At 50.0% G+C, this 19,298-nt stretch overlaps 1 protein-coding gene across 11 annotated transcripts in view; it reads right to left on the minus strand.

Moving 5' to 3' along the window:
• Window positions 1-19,298, minus strand: part of RNF213 (ring finger protein 213) — a 115,336-nt gene that overhangs the window by 40,594 nt on the left and 55,444 nt on the right. For 10 of the 11 annotated variants that reach the window (XR_011522817.1, XM_070559732.1, XM_070559724.1 and 7 more), the window contains 16 exons: window positions 18,340-18,926; window positions 17,380-17,545; window positions 15,713-15,930; window positions 14,522-14,662; window positions 14,248-14,412; window positions 12,346-13,501; window positions 11,624-11,817; window positions 11,282-11,437; window positions 6,801-10,409; window positions 5,089-5,225; window positions 4,611-4,706; window positions 3,402-3,520; window positions 2,251-2,370; window positions 1,573-1,700; window positions 965-1,112; window positions 568-706 (listed from right to left, as the gene is read on the minus strand). Coding sequence is in view for 10 of the 11 variants with exons in the window: in XM_070559732.1 (XP_070415833.1) it covers window positions 568-706; window positions 965-1,112; window positions 1,573-1,700; window positions 2,251-2,370; window positions 3,402-3,520; window positions 4,611-4,706; window positions 5,089-5,225; window positions 6,801-10,409; window positions 11,282-11,437; window positions 11,624-11,817; window positions 12,346-13,501; window positions 14,248-14,412; window positions 14,522-14,662; window positions 15,713-15,930; window positions 17,380-17,545; window positions 18,340-18,926 (7,279 nt within the window). In the remaining variant the exon portion in view is untranslated. The remainder of the gene's footprint in view (window positions 1-567; window positions 707-964; window positions 1,113-1,572; window positions 1,701-2,250; window positions 2,371-3,401; window positions 3,521-4,610; window positions 4,707-5,088; window positions 5,226-6,800; window positions 10,410-11,281; window positions 11,438-11,623; window positions 11,818-12,345; window positions 13,502-14,247; window positions 14,413-14,521; window positions 14,663-15,712; window positions 15,931-17,379; window positions 17,546-18,339; window positions 18,927-19,298) is intronic. The other variant, XM_070559730.1, reaches the window with a different exon arrangement.

The following is a 19,298-nucleotide window of genomic DNA, read 5'->3' on the forward strand; positions in this document are numbered from 1 at the left end:
GACCGGTCTAAGATGACCCTGCCAACTGGGGCACTGAATCTTCCATCTGGCATCTAGAACAGTCAGTCCCTCCTCCTTCCACGAGACAGGTCGTCATGGGTTAGTCCTGAGAAAAGGCCCAAGGTTTTATAGAAAAAGGACCATGGACAGTAAATGAATACTCTGGGGTCTTATGTCTGCAGTTATCAAAGAACTTCAAGCAGTAGGTCTAGGAAAATAATTTCCGTTCCCTTCCTGCATATCCCCTTCTTAATAACCTGAAACAGCATCTGTTTCTCTGGTAACAGACATGATGGTCAACATTTATATCCTACAAGAAAAGATGTTCTATTTTTTTTGTTATTTATTATGAAAAAATTTAAACACACACAGAAGAAGAGAAAAGAGATAGCAAACCCCCACGTAACCACCACCCAGACTATCTTCTGCTCATTGCAGGAACAAATGACCCCTTTGCTCAGACAAACATTTTGGCCCTCTTTCCTTGGCTGGGGAGAGGGCACGAGCAGGAGCTGCAGGCCAGGCTGCCACAAGGCAGACCGTCCTGGCTTCTTTAGGTCACAGTACCTGAATGTGCCTGCCTCCTGGAGAGCGTCCTGATTCGAAGCTTCCCTCTCTACCCATTCCTTCATATTGTGGAGGTAGTTCTCTTCTTGCTTCTTCAAAAGGACATAGAGGCGCATCTTGGATACCCGTAAGAAAGCGGCTGTGAAAGAGCAGAAGAGACATGCACTCCACATGTCCTACGGGCGCCGAGCAGTGGGCGCTGCAAGGCTGACCCAGCGCACGGGGAAGGGAAGCCGCCGTCCCCTGGCCAGGCCAAGTCTAGAGCAAAACTGGAGAGGTGTGCATGGATTCCTGCCGGGTCAGGCACTTCCACGCACCATGGAACCCCGCAGGTGGGGTGATTCTCACTCCTGGGGAGGAGCCATGCCGGGGCACAGGCGGGAGAGGGCAATCATACCTCTGCATCTGTCGTCTTCGTTCAAGAGGCTGAGGAGAATCTCCACCCTCCTCACGCTGCGCTGGGAGCACTCATTCTGGTCTCGGAGCATGCCCACAGCACTCTGTATGCAGCTCCTCAGCATGCTGGTGGTGTCCAGGACCTGCGTCTGTTGACAGAGACAATCAGGCCTTCCCTTTCTGCCACCTACATGATGGGTAAAAGCCAAGCCACCCACGGGAGCCGAGGTCCACGTGCTAGCGTGCGGGCACACAGGGTGGGGTTCTTGCCGGGCAGAGCTCCTGGGGCGGGCCTGCCTGCCGCTGTCCACCAGCCCTTGCACGACTGCTCTCAGAGCCACTGCAAGGGTGGTCGTGTGCGCGTGGGGACTCAGTCAGCGGTCAAGGAACAGAGTAAACTGACGAGGAGACGTCAGGACAGCCAGTGTCAGACCTCGTCCTGGTAATTCACCTACACCTGCAGTGTGGAGGGACAAGAGGTGCGGGCTAACCCCTGAGCGGCTGAGTCTACTCCTCAGACTCCTGGGAGAATAAAGCATAGAGAAGCCACTCACGAGGGGAGCCCAGCAGCATGGGGGGCCCAAAGAACTAGAAAGAACTAGAACTCACATTGCTTCTCTCCAGCTCAGAGGTCTCACTTTCCATTTCCATTTCCACCTCAGTCACTTCCCCTGATGTTTCAGTCCCTGTTTCCATCGGCTCCTCACACTGGGCTCCGGCACTGTGTTCCATCTCCGCTGCAACAGAAGCAAACGCAATCCTTTACTGTTCGGAAGACGGAACGGGAGCACCGGCAGCACTGTCTGTGGGGTGTGTGATGGGCTCTAACCACCAGGCTTTCCCTGGCACCCAGCTCCAGTGGGGTCCCCAAAGGAGGGGCCACTGGTCACACAGATCTGCCTCTGATTCGTCCACTCAGGGTGGTCCACCAGCGGCAACACCTTACATCCACCCTGGACTCAGATGCTGATACAGGAACCAAGGCAGACAGAGCCTGACGTTTTCATCCCACGGGCACTCACTTCCACAGCCTACGCCTCCACAAAGACCTACTTATTCATGTGCAAATACTGCCTTCTCCTTGGCCTTGGGAAGTAGTAGCTGGTGCCCCATGCCTAGTCGTCAGTCAGCTCAGCAGACTGGCTCCTGCTGAGGGGCAGGTGCCAGGACCCCAAGGTGACGAAAGTACCGTGGCCCGGTTCTCACAGTGCATGTGGCACAGCTCAACCCCCACCCCGGCTGCGCTCCTGCCCTCCTGCGTGCCCACAGACTCTGCTCACGACTTACCCTCAGGCCCACCTTCCGGCCTGAAGAGCTGGCTGATGGCCGCGCCCTGCAGCTTAGTCACATCGGAAACCATGAGCGCGGACCTCCGGAGGTCGTCGATGTGCACGGACTGCCACAGCCCTGTGGGGAGCAAGCCACCAGAATCCGCTCATGGCTTCCCGGTCTCCCTGTTAGTTACAGCAGGGATACACCCCACGTCCTGACATGTAAATACACTGTTGCTGAAGGAATGATTGTCCCCTAAAGTCGAAACCTTTGAATATATGCAGAAACCACGGGGCTCATGCCATACATGTCAACAACTCCAACACAAACATCAGTGTTCAGAACTGAAATGACTGACTTGAGAAGGATATCTAAAGAAGGTCTGTGATTCTTTTTTTTTTTTGCTGAGGAAGATTGGTCCTGAGCTAACATCTGTTGCCAATCTTCCTCTTTTTGCTTGAGGAAGATTCACCCTGAGCTAATATCTGTGCCAATTTTCCTCTATTTTGTATGTGGGCCACTGCCACAGCATGGCCACCAACAAGTGGTGTAGGTCCACGCCCAGGAACCAAACCTGGGCCACCAAAACAGAGTGTGCCAAACTTAACCACTAGGCCATAGGGCCGGCCCCTGTGACTCTTACATTTTTGTTACTATACTTGTTTTATCATAATTAGTAAAGGGGACAGTGGCAGGACTGGCCTCCCATTATCTATGAAATTATTAAAAGAAACTTATTTGCCATTTTTAGAATACCAATTTTCTTACATAATAAATATTTGGTGACCCATTCGTCAGGAATAAAAGAGAGAGAGAGCAATTTAAGATAGCAATCCCCTACTGCCAGAAATAGGCATAAAGTACCAGTGCCTTCACAATCACATTAGTCTGGAATATCATACCTGCATTATCCATAATAAAAAGAGAGAAACCAGAGAGACTGATCAAGTATTTATCTACAAGTTATTAAAGGAAATGCTATATGTTGCAGTGGCAAGTCCAAAGATAAGTGCTTTTGGCAGCAACCATTGGTAAGAAATCTAACTGCATTAGATTGTTGAGACTGACATGAATGTTTTAATTTCAGGCTTGTACACCATAGGGCCAAATTAGAAGTAACTCAAACATTATTTAAACAAACATACTCACTAATATCGTGGTCCTACCTCCATGGAATCCGACATAGGATGTTCCACTTCCCATCCGGGACAGTTTCGTGATGAAATAGACTAAGATACAGCCCTCATTTCCTTCTATCTTGTTGATTTCATTCATAGCAGAATACCTATTTTAAAAACAAACAAGCAAAGACAAAACAAATAAAAACAAAATCAAAGTTGTGAAATGCTTGAAGGGTGTCGTAGGAGCTGTCACGTTCAACCTCATGTTTTTCTAGCTTAAATAAATTTCACACCCTCGTGCTCATTATCTTCTCTTATGAGAAAATGAGAGCAAGTTCTCTCTTAGCAGGCTCATCTTCCTCCCCAGGCCCGTGCCCCTCTGCTTTGAAGAGGCCTTCTTTATCTGTCAGGAACCTTATCTTGCAATACTCGATGGGCTGCGCTGGTGCTACTAAGAGGGAGGCTGGTACTTTCCATTTCAAGAAACAGAATTCTGTGAACAGACAACCACGAGATGAAATATGGCTTCCAATGCTTCAAAAGGCCCAGAAATCACCTTCATTTTAACATTAAGTAATGGGGGAACATAGTTAATTCTAAAGTATCAGATTTCCACCACAAACACTATAAAAATGTCCAACGAATACAAATGAAAGCTTTTACATACTGTTACTGCCCTTGAACTTACAGTAAATTCAAATCGTGTAATTTAAAATTAATAATTACCAAAACATGTCTGCAAACATATGCTTCAAGCATACTCTTTATTATCCTCCTAATATTTTATTATTTATATTTCTTGCATTTTACCATTTTTGTATTGTTATTAATCTCTTCTCTCTGTTTCTCTTTCTTGATTTTCTCTAGCCCACATTTGGGGGAATTAAAAGGGAAAATCAGGGGCTGGCCCCATGGCCGAGTGGTTGAGTTCGCGCGCTCCGCTGCAGGCGGCCCAGTGTTTCGTTGGTTCGAATCCTGGGCGCGGACACGGCACTGCTCATCAAACCACGCTGAGGCAGCAGCCCCCATGCCACAACTAGAAGGACCCACAACGAAGAATATACAACTATGTACTAGGGGGCTTTGGGGAGAAAAAGGAAAAAAATAAAATCTTTTAAAAAAAAGGGAAAATCAATTTTATTTTGATTTCTATGTTTCTTCTGATACTATACTGTTTTCAGGGAAGAAATTCTCTAGCAAAAAATAAATTTTGCTTTTCCTATGTAGTTTCTGAGAAAAATAACAAAAACATACTTAGCTGAGGCGATGAGCTGAGCGCTATGAACTCCATCTTCAAAATCTGTTTGAATAATGAGGATTTTACATTTGGCTTTGTTTTTTAAGCAGTTTCTGAAAGAAAAAGGAAACGGTCCAAGTGAGTTCTCTGCCCTAAAAAATGGGTGGTAAAATTCCCCAAAGTGATATGGAAACGTAAAGGTTCATGGAAACAGCTATTCAGGTGGGCTCTCCTCTGCAAGGTGAGTAGACAAACCAGTAGAAAGAGATGAATAAACGTCTCCCGATGAGCCCCAGGACTCTGGTTTTAGAGAAGGACGTTCACGCAGAAGATAAGGATGAGATGGAGGGTTTAACAACTACCCTGTTCAGAGTCACATGTCCTCCATGTTCACTGTCCAGTGCTGGGGACACCAGTGGTTATTACAGCCACAGGTGAAATGCAAGGTGGTCAGGGCTGAGGACGGAGGGGGCGGGCTGCGGACGGGGAGCTCACCGGACTTCCTTGAGGAAGGAGTACTCGGTGTCAAACTGCTGCAGTGACAGGATTGTGGGTTTCAGAGCTCTGCCCTCTACTTCTGACTCTAGAATTTCGCAGTCATGACTGGTTAGCAGTCTGGAGAAAGTGGTGATCTGCAAAGTCAGGAAAGGCAAATTATTTGCTAGAATTCAAGGAAAGGTTGCACGTCTGCTAGGTTTAAATCCTAGAACTATGAGGCTATTTAGCAAATGCCTTCTATGGGCTCAGCATTGTGCAGTTGTACACAGATGGAAAAGAATCCCAACCCAGGAGTTTTTAAAAAGAAGGCAGCGCTGAGGAAAACAGAACCCACGGGATCAAAAGGTATTGGGGAGAAGACGCCCCCTGTCCCTAAGATGCTTTCGAGTCTCCTTGCTGGACTAGCGTCTCTTCCTGCTCTAGTCCCAACTGGAAATTCTGACTAGGCCTCAGGGCTCAGCACAAACGCCATTTCTTCCTTGCAATCTTGCTTTATGCTTTCAGGTGGAATTAGCCGTTAACCCCCCTTCCTTCCCACAGCTGTTATCAATTCTCCACCACTGGATCGCACCGCACAGCATAACCAAAACACTCCTTAAGGGCGTGCTGATGTCGCAGTGCCCAAATCCCTATCTCCAGGTTGGCCAACCACTGAGCATCTGACTCCTATATCCAACAGCATGGTAGACATGTCTGCCCCGAATGCAATTTGCCATTGCCTCCCCAAAACTTGTTGCTCGTCACTGGACTGTGATTAACCAAACCTCCAGCCATCTGAAGAAGAACCGAGGGAGTCACTCCTCCATCTCACAGCCTCTATGCTGAATCAGTCATTAGCTCTGCCAATTTACATCCTAACTATTTCTCAATTCCACCCATCCATCTGCTCCTCTACTTTGACTGAACTGATATAGCAGCCTTCCTACTGATATATCTTTTCTATGATAGTCTTTTAGCAGATATTTTTCCCCGATTTCCCAGGCAGTGGGACGAGTCTCAACACACATCCCTCCATCACTCCCCTCTGTACAGAAGAGACCACGCTCCTAGTGCCGCCGACAAGGCCCTCCACGAAGCCTCTCCCACTCTATCTCACCCTGTCTCTAGGCACTCATGGGCTTGAACTTTAACTCCATCAATGATCAGCCCCTGGTTTCCTGCACAGACTGTTGTTTCACACCTCGACAACTTTGGTCAAGTAGGGCCCTCTGCTTATAACACTTTCCCCACCATCCTCCACAATAGCTTGAGGATAACCTCTTAAAGACGTCATCTCACCCATCCTGATCTGTGCTGTTCCTCTTTGCCTCTGTGGGCGGCATCATTGCATGATACCAACGGCACCCGTTTGTGGGTCTGTCTTTGCACCTTACACTGTGTGCTGACCAAAGACAAGAACTGTGACACTCATTTTTGTATCCCCAGCACCCTTAGGCAGTACTCAGATGTGGTACTTCATCTGTCGAAGTGAATGTGGTATACAGTGCTACTATCAGCACAGCACTGCACAGAAACAGGCACTCACATCTGGTTCAACCGAACTTTTATAAACGGGTCTCCGCACACTTAACATAGAGAGGAACCAAAAGTCTCAACATATCCTTTTACGCTTCCTATACACTGACTTGGAAAGAATCTCGAACTGTTGACGCTAGGGATTCAAGGACCCTGAGGTGAAAGAGGACAAGGGTAGAACGGGAGATAGTCACCTCTGTGAAGACAGCATGGCGTCCCAGATCCATCGTGTGAAGGTGAGCCTGAAGGAAGTCTGCAAAGGAGTTATGCTGCTGCTTGGCATAGTATTCTCGTGACAGAGAGAGTGCAGTGGACCAGCCCAGCGAGGAAGCCCTCAGCCGGACCACGGCGTCAGGCGTGGCACAGTTCAGCAGTGTCAGTTTGGCCTCGTCAGATACCTTCCGGTAGAATTCATTAGTCGGGGCCCCATGACCCAGCCTCTCTATGACCTGGAGCACCACAGAGGCACAAGTGTCTGAGTGGTAGCCGATGAAGACGTCAGAAGGGCTGTATTGGTGTCTGGCTAGAAACGGGTCTGTTTTCATATCTATAAATTTTTCCACCCAGACCTTGAGATCTTCCACAATATTCTTCTGCCACTTCTCCAAAACGGTGTTGATATCCAGATAGTGCTTCTCCAGCCGGTTAATAAGTGGGATGGGAAAATGTCTGTAGACGACGTCCTTCTCTTCAATGACTATCAAGCGGAAGTCCGGGTGAACCCGACATTTGACCCGATGGGTGCCCAGACCCAGGTCCACGTACTTCTGGCCCCCGAGGTAGACGTAGTACTGATTGAGCGCGTCGTACAGGCTCTCGTAGAGGTTCTGCAGGTTGAGCAGCATCACCATCTTGCCGGTCTCCATGCAGATTTTCACGCGGTTGATATTTCTGCAGATCTGAGTGTACTCTTGATCCTTGGGGAAACTGGAACCAAAAATAATCTCCGGCTGCTGGTCCTGGCTGAAGAGCGTCTGCTGCAGGATCTGCAGGGCCACGTAGTTTCTGGTCAGCACCAGTAAATACCGGGACTCGGCGTCATCCAGCTCTCTGCCCGGCACCTTCCGAAGATCACCGTACATGTTTTGCTCGATCAGCTCCATGGTGCTGACTTCTTTTGAGCACTTTGCCTCAGGTAAATTGGCTGTAAAAATGTCCACAGCATGGATGTCATCTTTGCCACTGAAGTTCCGAAGGACGGCCTGTGCGATATCTTGTGGGGAAGGCTTTTTGTTAGAACGTTTGGCAGCAGCAAAGACCATTTTGATGAGGCTGTAGTAGTCACGGAGCCCAAAGAACTCCTTGTCTTGGTTCCGACACACTGTTTCATAGGCTTTGGCAAAGGACTCAAAGTATCCTTGGATTCTTTCTCGAACAAGGGGCTCTGAAGAGCAAATTCCCTTGGCGCTCTCTATGAGCTCTTTCTTGTTGGGGCTGCCACGTGACACAAAAATACCCCGGTTCATCTTGGCAGGGTCCAGGGCCCAGTTGGAAATGCCTATGAAGCCAACTTTTTTGTGGGGGGCAGGATCGTCTTCAATGCACCCGTCTTCCAGCAGTGGGTGCAGAGCCTTCAGGGGCATTTTGGGCGAGTCTTCCGCCAGCCCCACCTCATCCAGCACCACCACAGAGACGTACTGCTGCAGGTCCTTCCCCTGCTGGAAGCGAGCACACTGCTTAAAGGTACCTATGATGCCTTGTGGGGTGGAATGTGGGCTGCACTGGAAGGACACCAGGTGGACCTGCTTCAGGCTCCGGAAGAGGTCTGAGGGAGCAGCCTGGCCTTGCATGGCATCTGCCACAATGGTCTTGGCGAGAGATTTGGAGCTGCCGGGCTTCCCCACCAGGAAGAGAGGAATCTTAAGCTCAATGCAGATAACCATCATGAAGACATTCTCCTTCAAAGCCAAGTTCTTGGCGATGGTTTTCCTCAGAGACACACCATTCAGAAAAAGATCCTGTGTTCGCGTTATCTCGTCCAGAATAACCTTGCTGTCATTATATGGTTCCGGAAAGGACCTGGAAATGGCTCTCCGATACAATTCCTTCTCTTCTAAAGAGGCGTGATAGCATACCCCGATGGCCAGCACCAGGGACCAGAGCACAGGATCTCTCTCAAAGTCGTTTCTGCTGACATTGGATTCGCAGAGAAGGGAATCCAGCTTTGACAAGAGCATCTCACTGTGGTCATAAAACCATCTGAAAACTCTGACGCAGCGCTCCACATCCCGGAGGCTCACAAAACTGCACTCATTGTTTCTTTTCCTCATGAAACCCTGAGAGGCAGAGAGCACTTCTGCGATCACACGTGTCTCGTTTGGACCTACTGCAGTGGAGTCCACCAGTCTCTGGACAATTTGCTGGATGTAGAGCTTTTCTGCGGTGTCATTCAGCTGTCCAAAATCCCACACCAGAGGAATCAGGCTCGGTGGCAGAGCGTGGACTCGGTATACCAACTGCCTCAGGGGAATGGAGCCAAGCCTGTCTGCCGTCTCCTCTGCACTAACCCTGTAGCCCAAACCAGCTGACTCCAGGCGGGAGATCATCTCCTGGGTGTGCTTCCGGTAAGGGTTGCAGGCTGCTATGATATGCAAACCAGAGTCCTTAGCCAGGGGCTCGCCGCCCACAGTACGATCACAGAGGACTTCTTTGATACAGCTTATAGCTTCTGTTGTGTTGGCTTCATCGAAGAACAAGATAGTATCCAACTGATGTTGGTCCTTATTGAGGAGGGCAAGTTGTTCCGCCTCCCTGACTTTGGAGTAGATCATGTCTGCCGTTGTTCCCCCATGGACCTTGACCAACTTCAAGGTTTCAGCATCAGCACCCCCACGCCGCAGGTCGCTAAGGAATTTAATGAGTCTGGTTTTCCCACAGCCAGTTTCTCCCATGATGATAACAGGGATCCCGCACCGGAACCGCATCTCAATGGCAAGGATCTTAAGCATATTGTCTGTTGTAAGTTCGTATGTTTCATCAGGGTCAATGGGCCACTGGATCCCTAATGCCAGGCAGAGTTTTTCAAGTTTCTCATGTCTGGGCAGCACATCAAAGTCAACATTGAAGGGCACCCTCTGAAGCAACAGCCCCCGGTACAGTCCCATTGCCATGACGTCCTTCTTGATCACCTTCCTACTCAGGCGATCGACGGCGTCCACACTGCCATTCTGGTTGTCCTGGAAGTGGAAACCTATGAATGTCATGGACGTGTGATCACTGTTGAAGAACACGTATGGGTGGGGCTCTGATTCCCACTTCTTTCGGAGAGAAAAAGGGGCTAGATCTTCTTCCTTGACCCCGTCCATGGTGACCATGTGCTTCCCTGGGCTTTGGTCCGATGTGTGAAGTGTTGGTGTGGCAAAATCTCTTGCCATGAAGATCATGAAGGTAACCACAAACTTCTTGAAGCCCCTCAGTGTGTCTCCAGTGACACTCAGATCACAGAAGAGAGACGCCTCACAATCTCTGAGCTGATAATTCAGGAACCGGGCGAAGTTCCGGAGCTCTGCCCAGGACGGGTCGATCACGCCACAGTAAAACAGGAGGTGCTGGATGCACTCCTCAGGGGTGCCTTCAATGCAGCCTTCTTGGTATTGGAACGTGTCAAGGTTTTGTTTCTGATGGAACCGTTTTAAATATTGGTAAGGTCTCTGGAAAGTTTCGCTGCAGAACTCCCTGTGGTCCATTCCCGGCTCTCTGTAGCTCCGCTCAGGATTCAGCTCCATGCCTATCACTTCCTTGGGAGGCAGGCAGGTGACTTTTGGGAAGATGTCAAGAAACTTGATCTGAGGGGCACGTGTGTTCTGGAAAGGAGAGACATGAATAAAATGGTCACAAGTGAATTTCCTAAAAAAACGCTTTTTCATTTCAACCCTCCACATGGTCTACAACGGATGGACTGTTAGGAAAAATCACCTTTCATAAAGTGATTTCTATAGACTCCTTTTTGCATAGGTTGTCGTCTTTGGTACATTCAGGCATGATGGGAGCCGTATCCTCAGCTGGGAAGTCCTTTCCTACCCAGCGTCCCAAAACTGAATCTGCATTACGCATGTGCATGTGTGAGCACAAAACTAACTTTTGTTAAGAAATTTATCTGACGAGGGGCCAGCCGGGTGGCGCAGCGGTTAAGCGCGCATGTTCCGCTTCAGCGGCCTGGGGTTCGCCGGTTTGGATCCCAGGTGTGGACACGGCACCGTTTGGCAAGCCATGTTGTGGTAGGCATCCCACATAAAAAAAAAGTAAAGGAAGATGGGCATGGATGTTAGCTCAGGGCCAGTCTCCCTTGGCAAAAAGAGGATTGGCAGCAGATGTTAGCTCAGGGCTAATCTTCCTCAAAAAAAAAAAAAGAAATTTATCTGATGAAAGTCTCCTTCCCATCTTGGCTGGCATTAAGAGAGATGAGATTCTCTCACTAGATGAATTTACTGCATCAGAGCACAGCTGGAACTAACCCAGACATCCAGCAGCAATCCCTGACCGAACAAAACAGATGTAAGACATTGCTAATTAGGAAAAGAGCATTTTTCTTGCAGACGTTAAAAAGACAAGCTTAAAGACTGATGTGTCTTTACAGACACTGCACTCAGATGCTTTTTGAAGGCAAAAGTGGGGAATCGCGAGGCCCCATCACAGCCCCTACCCCACAGTCCTGCAGAACACCCACGATACACACCAGTTTCGAAGGCCTCTTTGGTGGTGCTGGATTCCCTTCCAAGACTTCAACGACATACAAATGGCACGGGTTCCGACGCCACATTTTCCCATTGATATCCATTAAGTACTGTAGGATGAGGAGTTTGAAAAGAAACACCCAAACTCCAGTCTGCACCTAAAGCCAGAAATGCTTGGTTTGTAAAGACTTACAGGGCGATCCGTCCTCTCAACCCTAGGCCCCTCTTATGTTCTTTGATACAATGACACTGAGCATCAATACACGTAGGAAGAAGAAATTCTTTATACGAGGGAGGAGGCAGGGCAGGATGTGGCCACTCGTCTGGAACCCCGGGGCACTTACAGAAGAGGTCACATCGAAGTGGAATATCATGGGTCTCGTCCAATACTGGGCGTCCAGGAAAGGCAAGAGGGAGCCCAGGACTTGATTCTCGTCCACCTGTGGGTCGATCAATCGAATGACCTTTAGAGGCACTTTTTTTCCAAGAAACTTCTTTTTCAGTTTGTCATGCAACCTCTTCACATAGAGAGACTTTCCTGTAACGTTAAAATATGGAAATTAGGTGTCAGGGCTGTGGACAAAGAGTAAGAGAATCCAGAAAGATTCACTTCCAGTCACCTCTGTAAAAATTCAGAACTGATACAACCCTCGGATACAGAGGGCTGGCTAAGGGACGTGAGCATCTGAAGATTTTGGTATCCACAGGGGTCCTGGAACCAATCCCCAGGATACTGAGGGCTGACTCTGTACCTCCTCCTGCTTCACAACCTACATCCACCCTGGAGTGGCCAATGTGGTTACAAAGGCAGAGGAAACTGCAGAGAAGCCTGCACAGAAGGGGATGGCTTGGCTCCCAGGAATCGCCTGAGCTGAAACCAGGTGAGAAAGGGCGTCCCGTTCCAGGACGAGGCCTGATTTACAACTTCGGGTGAGTCAAACCACCCTGGGACTCAGTTTCCCAACTTGCAGAAGGGCTTCATCTGAGTCACCCCTGTGGGGCAGAGAAGGGCCATCAGGTGGCCCTGGGACATGTGAGACCCATCCACCCCAGCAGATATCATTACCAACACCCGCTCTCTCCGAGGCCACGATCCCAACACACATCCGGTCCCTGAACACGGCGGCCGCCGACGGGATCTGCTCTGGGACCCGGTAATGACGTGCCAGGTAGGCCTGGATGGCCTCCAGGGGCGCCTGGGGAGTGAAGAGGACTTTGTGCTGGCTGAAGGCCGAGGGGAGGTAGCAGTGCTCCCACTCGCAGTCACAGACCATCACGAGCTGGTAGTCCTCCCGGGGGCGCTGCGTGCGCAGGCTCTGGAAGAGCACCTCTGCCTGGCAGGCCACGTCGTAGCTCAACTGGTCTGCGTACAGCAGGCTGTACACCCTGTGCCCCCAGGAGCCCAGGGTCAGGCAGCGGCGCAGGAGCAGCGCCACCTCCTCAAACGTGGTTTCCGGGGTGCAGAGCAGCACCTCGTCATAGCTGGGCAGGGGCTGGCTTGGGGTCTGCATGTAGATGGCCAGGGCAGCCGGCAGCACCTCAGAGTGGCCACAGACGACAAGGTTGGGCTGGCCGACCTGCAGGCCTTTTGGGAGCTGCCGCTCCACGGGAGGCCCACCCATCCTCGCTAGGTGGGCCAGACAGTGGCCAAGGGCCTCCAGGTCCAGGCAGTGAGGCAGGAAGACACTCATGCATGTCATCGACTGTTCCATGATGACCCTCAGCTTGTCCAGCAGGCCCAACTTAGAGGAGAGCGTCAATTGCAATTCTTCAATCACCGCGCTCCCCTGATGACTGGTGGCCCTGCCATCGGGCCCGCTGCAGGCCCGGAGGATGTCCCTTGGGCTGCAGTTGCTTTTGATGAAGGACAGCATGGTGAGGGTGGCATCCCTGGGCTTCTCTCTCTTGAGCTCTGTGCTCAGGTGAACCAGCTGCTCGTCTGTGTAGTAGTTGAGGTAGAAGTGCTCAGCTCGCTTCTGCGCCACGAACCCCTTCCAGCAATCCAGGAAGTGCTCCATCTGCCTGCAGAGGGCCTCCAGCAGCTCGGCCACCGGCCCGCGGCCCGTCAGCTGGCTCACCAGCCCCAGGCGGAAGTCCATCCGGATGGACACGCCCTCCCGGGGGGCGCAGTACACCTCAGCCACCCAAGCCCTGAACAGCATGTTTCCAGCAGAGTAAAGGTTTATAAAGGACTGGACGAGCCTCTGCACGTTGGAAAACACCTGTTGTAAATGGAACGAGAAGGCAGAAATCACAGAGCTGTATCAGGGAGGCGACACATCGGCCTAGAATAACAGACAGATCTATAGTTTGAAGGACTGGAGCTCATGTCTTCCCACGGCTCACTGCGACCTCAAACACCTGAGACTGATCACAGCAGCCCTTCCTCCCTCATTTACATAACTGGCCTCAGAAGAGGACTCTCTTGAGGAAGGAGTAAGTTGTAAAGATAAAGGATATCATTTATAAAGCACGAATGAACTTTAAAGAAAAAACCCATGATAAAATTGAGAGACTGTTACATTAACCAACAAGCCTTTATCAATGTGGTTACTTTTGATTTTGATGAAGGATGCCCATCTAAATCTTTAAGTATTTTTGAATTCTTGCTAATTTACAGAATAAGTGAAGCAATTTAAGTTTCTTTCTAAGAACGATCCATTGGGTTTTCTCCTCTTCAGTGTAGTAGATTAACTGCCAAATCGGTCTATGGATCTCAGGAAGCAACTACTGACCAAAGGGGCTGTCATACTTCAGACCTGTCTCGGGGTCATGAATTTGGATTACAGGCAAATGTGGAGGACAGCCGCTGGCTCCACTCTCCATGGATGTAAAAGTCAAGCGATTCCTATCAATTAAATCCAAACCCAAACCTTGTTAGGTTCTCAGTCAGCTTGGCTGTGAGGGGCCTCAGCCCAAACAGATGAGGTTATACCTGCTTCGCTCCAACCTAAAGACAACTCCTCACCTCAGAAAACAGCTCTACTTCAGTGTTTTTGTGATCTTTCTTGCCAGACATCAGCATCAATTTGTTCAAAAGCTCCTTCAGCTCTTCTAAAGAGTAGTCTCGCACATCCTGATGGTCCCCGTGGCTCTCAGGGAGGATTAAACGCAGAACCGTGTCTGGGGAAATCTGCAGCATAGTACACATTTAGGAGTTGCTTTTCTGGAGGCAGAAACCCCCCCGTTTACAGCAGCCCGTAAACGCACTTCCAGCTGGCCTGGGATGTGTGGTGGCTCACCTTCTGGCCATCTCTGGGTGCCTCGATCACATAGATGCCTCTGCTGTTGATTGCTGTTGCCAGCGACAAGGATGAGAGTTCGACAGACCCGTGACTTTCCCTCACTGTTTGCAGCCACTCCAAGTTCCTGGCAGAGTCACGCTGTTGAGACAGGAGGAGAGAAAATGGGCACTAGTCTGAGCGATCATCTTTCTCTTCCTCCTGCATTTTCCTCCCACTTGCGCCTTCGAGGAGTGAACCCCCCCTCCCCTTCTCCGGCTCAGTGCACAGTCACCCCGCAGGGCAGGACTTCCTGACCCACTGCCCACGACTCCTGTGTGGTTGGGCCTGTCCCTCTCAGCAAACTGGTCACCCGGTGCTGCTGTTCCGTAAAGGGCTGTCTGCCCGCATCCCCACCAGCGCCTGGTGCCTGGCTAGCACGTGGAGGACCCGGCTTATATTTATGGATACATGGATCAGGGTAGAAAGGCACAAACCCGGCTCTCCTTGGGAAAGCCTCATTCTGCCGGGCCCCCAGCTTCAGGGGAGGTGCTGGATATAACAGGGCTGTGCAGCCTTATGTTCTAAGTGTCCTTTTGGGGTCCCCAAGTCCAGTCAGAAGAATTAAGGAAAAATCTGCAACAAAGGCTTTTTGTTTGGACGTGAGCTTCCAGCAGAAAAAAAATGAGAGAACAGCTCTATCTGCTCGTTCCATTTCTTTTCCTCCCTCACCCCTCACGGAGCTCCAGCCACCCTGACAATCTCTCTGCTCGTTAAGCAAGTGACCTGGTACCGGTCTGCCCGGTCCCTGGCGCACATGGTTCACTTAAACTGAAATGTAAATTTTTTCTGATAAAAAATTAATCCATACCAATTGTGGAAAATACCAAAAAGTATACAGAATTAGGTAACAATTACCACCACTGAGAGAAAACTCCTGGTAACATTTTAATATATTTTGTTTGTCTTTTTTCCAATACATTTTGCATAGCAGAAATTGCTCTTATTTACACACAACTTTGTATCCCACTTTCTAACATGACAAGATAGAGACAGCCTTTCCATATGTGAAGGAAAAATGCTTCGAAACATCATTTTCAAGGACTGCGTAAAACCTACCACATGAGTGTGTGACAATGCCAGCAGGCCCCAGTGCTGCTAAGCAAGGCTCTAGGAAACCTAATCTGCTTTGGAGCCAGAAATGAGACTTACCAGTTTACTGGGCAGGTGTTGGTCATTTTCCAGAGCCTTCCACAGTTCTTTCACCTGTTCCATGAACTCGTCGAAACCTGCACTCCTGTCCAGCTTATACAGCAGAGGAGCGTAGCCCTGCACGGCGTCATGGAAGCAGGCCACCCGGTCCACGTCGATGTCATTCTCACCCGCCGAGATGGAAGCCAGGTCCACAAACACCTTCAGCTCGTTGATGCCTTGGGGCAAGAAGAGGCAGAAAGCGTGAGGCTGCACCATGATGGTGGGACACTCAAACCTGGACAAACCTTATTGCAGCTTTAAATGGGTTTTGAGTGGAGTTTGACAGTTTGATCCACTTTCTGCTTTCAATAAAAATCCGGGGCACCTTTTCTTTTGCCATTTATGTCGGCACCACCAACCAACACATGAGCCTACCGAACAGCAGCAGCATCCAGCCCACCACAAGGCATGTGAGGGCCTTGTGCATTTAATCCACACATCACCATCTCATAGAAAGGAAACAGGCTCCGCTGCCAGGTACCATGCTGACAGTTAACGACAAAATACGGAGAGCATTCTCTCTGGGTTACTAATCAGAGAATGCACATCACCGGGGGCCAAGGAGCCCACAGACGAGCGCAGCCAGGCTCCGGAGGGGAGAGGGCAGCCGTGCCCCTCCGCACACCAGCACCTCCTGCGCCTGGCCTCACCTCTGCTTCTCCCCTCTACGAATCAACTCCGCCAAAGCCTCCTACGCCTTGGAGCTCAAAAGGCTGCCAAACCCTCAGCTGGAAGAGAAACGCACAGCCCGATGAGCTGACGTAACTGAGTCTCCCTGAGCGGGAGCTGGCCTCGGCCCCCGGTGAAAACCAACCCAAGGAAAAAGCTGAAGGGGGCAAGGTTTTTAGGCAAATGACCCCCAGCTGTTCACAGCAAGCATCCAGAGGGGGGAAAGTAGCCAAGGGAAGTTTTTACACCAGAACATGAGAAATAGTGTCCTGACAGAGATTCTACCAACAACCAATGAGGCATATGCCACACATGGACTTCAAGAACGCAGATGTCTGTCTGATACCGGCCCTAAATGCAGTTTCCCCACATTAAATCCAGCATATATGGGGTTAAAACCAAAACACTCATTCCCTGCTTACTCTCTGGCTTCCTGGCTCCAGAATCCACCATCCTCCATGGAGACAGACACCATCAAGGACAAGCACCTGGACTATCTCCTCCCCACAAAGAAACACAGGCTGGTGGGAAAGCTGCTGACCAGCAAGGTCATGGGCTCCCTCCTCTCTGCAAGCAGTCTCAAGGCCAAAGACAGGCTGGTGGGAAAGCTCTGACCAGCAAGGCCATATGCTCCCCCTCCCCTACCTAAAACCCCAAATAAAAACCCTTCCTTTTAGCTTTCCGGGAGTTTGGGATTTTAGCGTTAGCTGCCCTTTCTCGTTGCTCATCACTGTGCAATAATAAAATTCCTACTTTCTTCCACTAACCCCTCCCCCCCCCCCCCCCGGGTGTCAGAAATTGGCTTGCTGCGCAACGGGTGAGCGAACTCACCTCAGGTTCGATATCATATCTGTCCCTCACACCACACACCATCAAGGAGGGACTGCCTGGAAAGCCACCCTGTGAAGCGTCTGAAAACTCTCCAGACCCCTGACAACCTTGACGATGGATCTTACCTCCAAGAGCCTCCTGGACCCAGGAAATCAACTCCTTACTCAGGCACAGCTCCCTCAGACATTGGCACCGGCTCTCACTGAGGTCCTCCAGCAGCTTTTTGGCACGGATAAGCTGCTGGCTGATCCGGTCCAGTTTTTCATGGCGAAAGTCCTCAAAGCCATCAGTCTGCAAAACAGGGCTCTACTGTGGGCTGGAACTGGCTACCTGGAACCCCAGAGTCTGAGCAACAACACTGACCATCCCGATGACAGGCAGGCGAAGCTCTTATCCCGGAACTGGACGCTGTAGCATCCACCGCTGTCCCCCTCAATCAATAGTAACTACTAGTCCTCTGCACCTGGCATTCTGCCAAGCAACTAACACAAGAACCCTGCCGGGTACGTACTGTTCTTTTTCCTGTTCTATAGGTAAAGAAACGAAGGCCCAGAGCAGAGACCTACTCAAGAACACGCTGCTGGGATATGCAAGCTTAAGCGTGCATAATCCCAAATTTTGTGCTAAATTTTGATCATCATCATGCCTATCTACATTATGATACAGCTCATAGTACACCAAATGCTCGCCTAAGAGAACAGAAGCAAAAACCCCACTTTTTCACTCAACAGAAATAATTTATCGTGTGCTGCTCCTGGGCACCAGGAGATGTGAGTGGAGAGCCAACAAGACAAACCCCTTTGTTACTCCTCCAACCTAAAGAGATCAGATTAGTCTTTACAAAAACCCGCAAGAGGCCCACTGCCCTTCCCCAAACGCTTGACCCTCACGTCCACCCGAGAAAACTCTCCCCAGCCCAGGAGCAGCCACGCTATTTATAACAAGAGTGAAAACAAAGCCCTCGGCACATTCAGGCATCAAGCTAAATACAAACAAGAACTCCAGAAAGGAGCTGTGAAATCACCCTGCCCAGCTTGGAAAGCCAGAGAGCCCCCGGCTCCCCACCCCCACACCAGGACACTCACAAAGTTCAACAAAGTGCAGAGAACACCGAAGTCACCCGTCAGGCCCAAACTCTCTTTAACCTCCAAGATGACCTTGGCTGAGTTAACAGCCTGATGCAGGTGATGGTACTCCTTGATCTGCCCAACTCGCTCCTTGATCCAATCCTTCGTGTCCTGGCGATCCAGAGCGCACATGATCCTGAGGTCGGAGGCAAGGTCGCTGTATTTATTCATGAAGTCTCTGAAGACGGCATCAATTTCCCCAAAGGTGACCTCTCCTGACTTCAGATCGTGATACAGTTTAGTAAACTTTTCAATACAAGGATGATACAAATCTTCATACGCCTCTTCAAGCTGAAGTATTTGCCTCTCCGACTCCTCCACAGGCTCGCTCAGCGACTCTGCAGCTTCTGCCCAGAACATCTGGAAGATGTGGCTGTCCTGTAGCAAGTCTATCATTCTGGCCATTTCTACGACTTGGGGGCTCAGGTTGTAATGTGTTGTCCACTCCAAGTCTGAGGTGAGGGACACCCTCGGTGTCACAGCTTCGTTCAATCTTTTACTGCTGAGGTCTTCCAAATGTCTTTCTTCGATCTCTCCAAAATCCACTTTTGAAACCATAAGAAAAGGTCAGAAGTCAAACCTCTGGTCACACTATCATTTTATTTCACTTTCCAGTATTTACTCTCCTCTTACTGCTCTTAAGGAAACTCAAGTGAATATGCCTGCTGGCATTTTTTCTTAGTAAGAATCCACGTCTTCCCCCCCACGCCCCCCAGCTTGTTCATCAATTTTTACAACAAAGAAAGCATTGTAGGGGCTGGCCCCATGGCCGAGTGGTTAAGTTCGTGCACTCTGCTGTAGGCGGCCCAGTGTTTCGTTGGTTCGAATCCTGGGCGCGGACATGGCACTGCTCATCAAACCACGCTGAGGCAGCATCCCACATGCCACAACTAGAAGGGCCCACAACGAAGAATATA

Source organism: Equus przewalskii, chromosome 10 (genome assembly GCF_037783145.1).
Source record: "Equus przewalskii isolate Varuska chromosome 10, EquPr2, whole genome shotgun sequence".
NCBI lineage: Eukaryota > Metazoa > Chordata > Mammalia > Perissodactyla > Equidae > Equus > Equus przewalskii.